General features: G+C 49.5%; 1 protein-coding gene across 1 annotated transcript; it reads left to right on the top strand.

Annotated features, from left to right (window-relative positions):
* Positions 1-244: 244 nt before the first annotated feature.
* On the top strand, positions 245-629 carry Pmar_PMAR002822 (pyruvate-flavodoxin oxidoreductase, putative; the record flags this gene model as incomplete). Its single annotated transcript, XM_002787195.1, has 1 exon — positions 245-629. A coding segment is annotated over one exon (385 nt), but the record flags the coding sequence as incomplete, so codon positions are not given.
* Between the last annotated feature and the right edge of the window lie 15 nt (positions 630-644).

The following is a 644-nucleotide window of genomic DNA, read 5'->3' as shown; positions in this document are numbered from 1 at the left end:
TTCATAGTGTCTCCTTGTCCTTGATGTGGTGAAGACTATCAGCTAAAAAGTTTTCTGTCGTCGTTGTGTCGACAAAAGATACGAGTTTACGGGACAAGTAGCCTTCAGCTAACACAAAGATTAGTCGAAGACTTTCTGGGCTCAGTCGTAACGTACTTGTCATGTTGTAGAGAGTCAGATAATCGTATGTTCTACGATGTCTTTCGTACTATTCCGTTTTAGTTTTTGAGATCCTGTTTTGCTAATGTTGTCGACTTTAAATCATGGCCGCTCTCTTGCGGTAACTGCTCGTAGTCTTGCTATACCCGCCCAGGCTGGTGCCATTACCGGTAGCTCGAGGCATTTTGCTGGGAAGGCTTCCCCCAGTGGCGGTCAGTGGCAGACCATGGATGGTTGCACTGCTGTGTGCCATGTGTCCTATGCTATGATGGATACCGCCTACATCTACCCTATTACTCCCTCGTCCCCTGCTGCTGAGCTCGCTGAGCAGTGGTCAGCGCTCGGTGTTAAGAATGCTTTTGGTGATGTTCCCAAGATCACGCAGATGCAGTCCGAAGCTGGTGCTGCCGGTGCCCTTCACGGTGCTTTGGCTGCTGGTTCGTTGGCGACTACTTATACTGCCAGTCAAGGTCTCCTCCTTATGG

Source organism: Perkinsus marinus (genome assembly GCF_000006405.1).
Source record: "Perkinsus marinus ATCC 50983 genomic scaffold scf_1104296930068, whole genome shotgun sequence".
In the NCBI taxonomy this organism is placed as follows: Eukaryota; Perkinsozoa; order Perkinsida; family Perkinsidae; genus Perkinsus; species Perkinsus marinus.
This window is presented reverse-complemented; position numbering and strand designations above follow the sequence as displayed.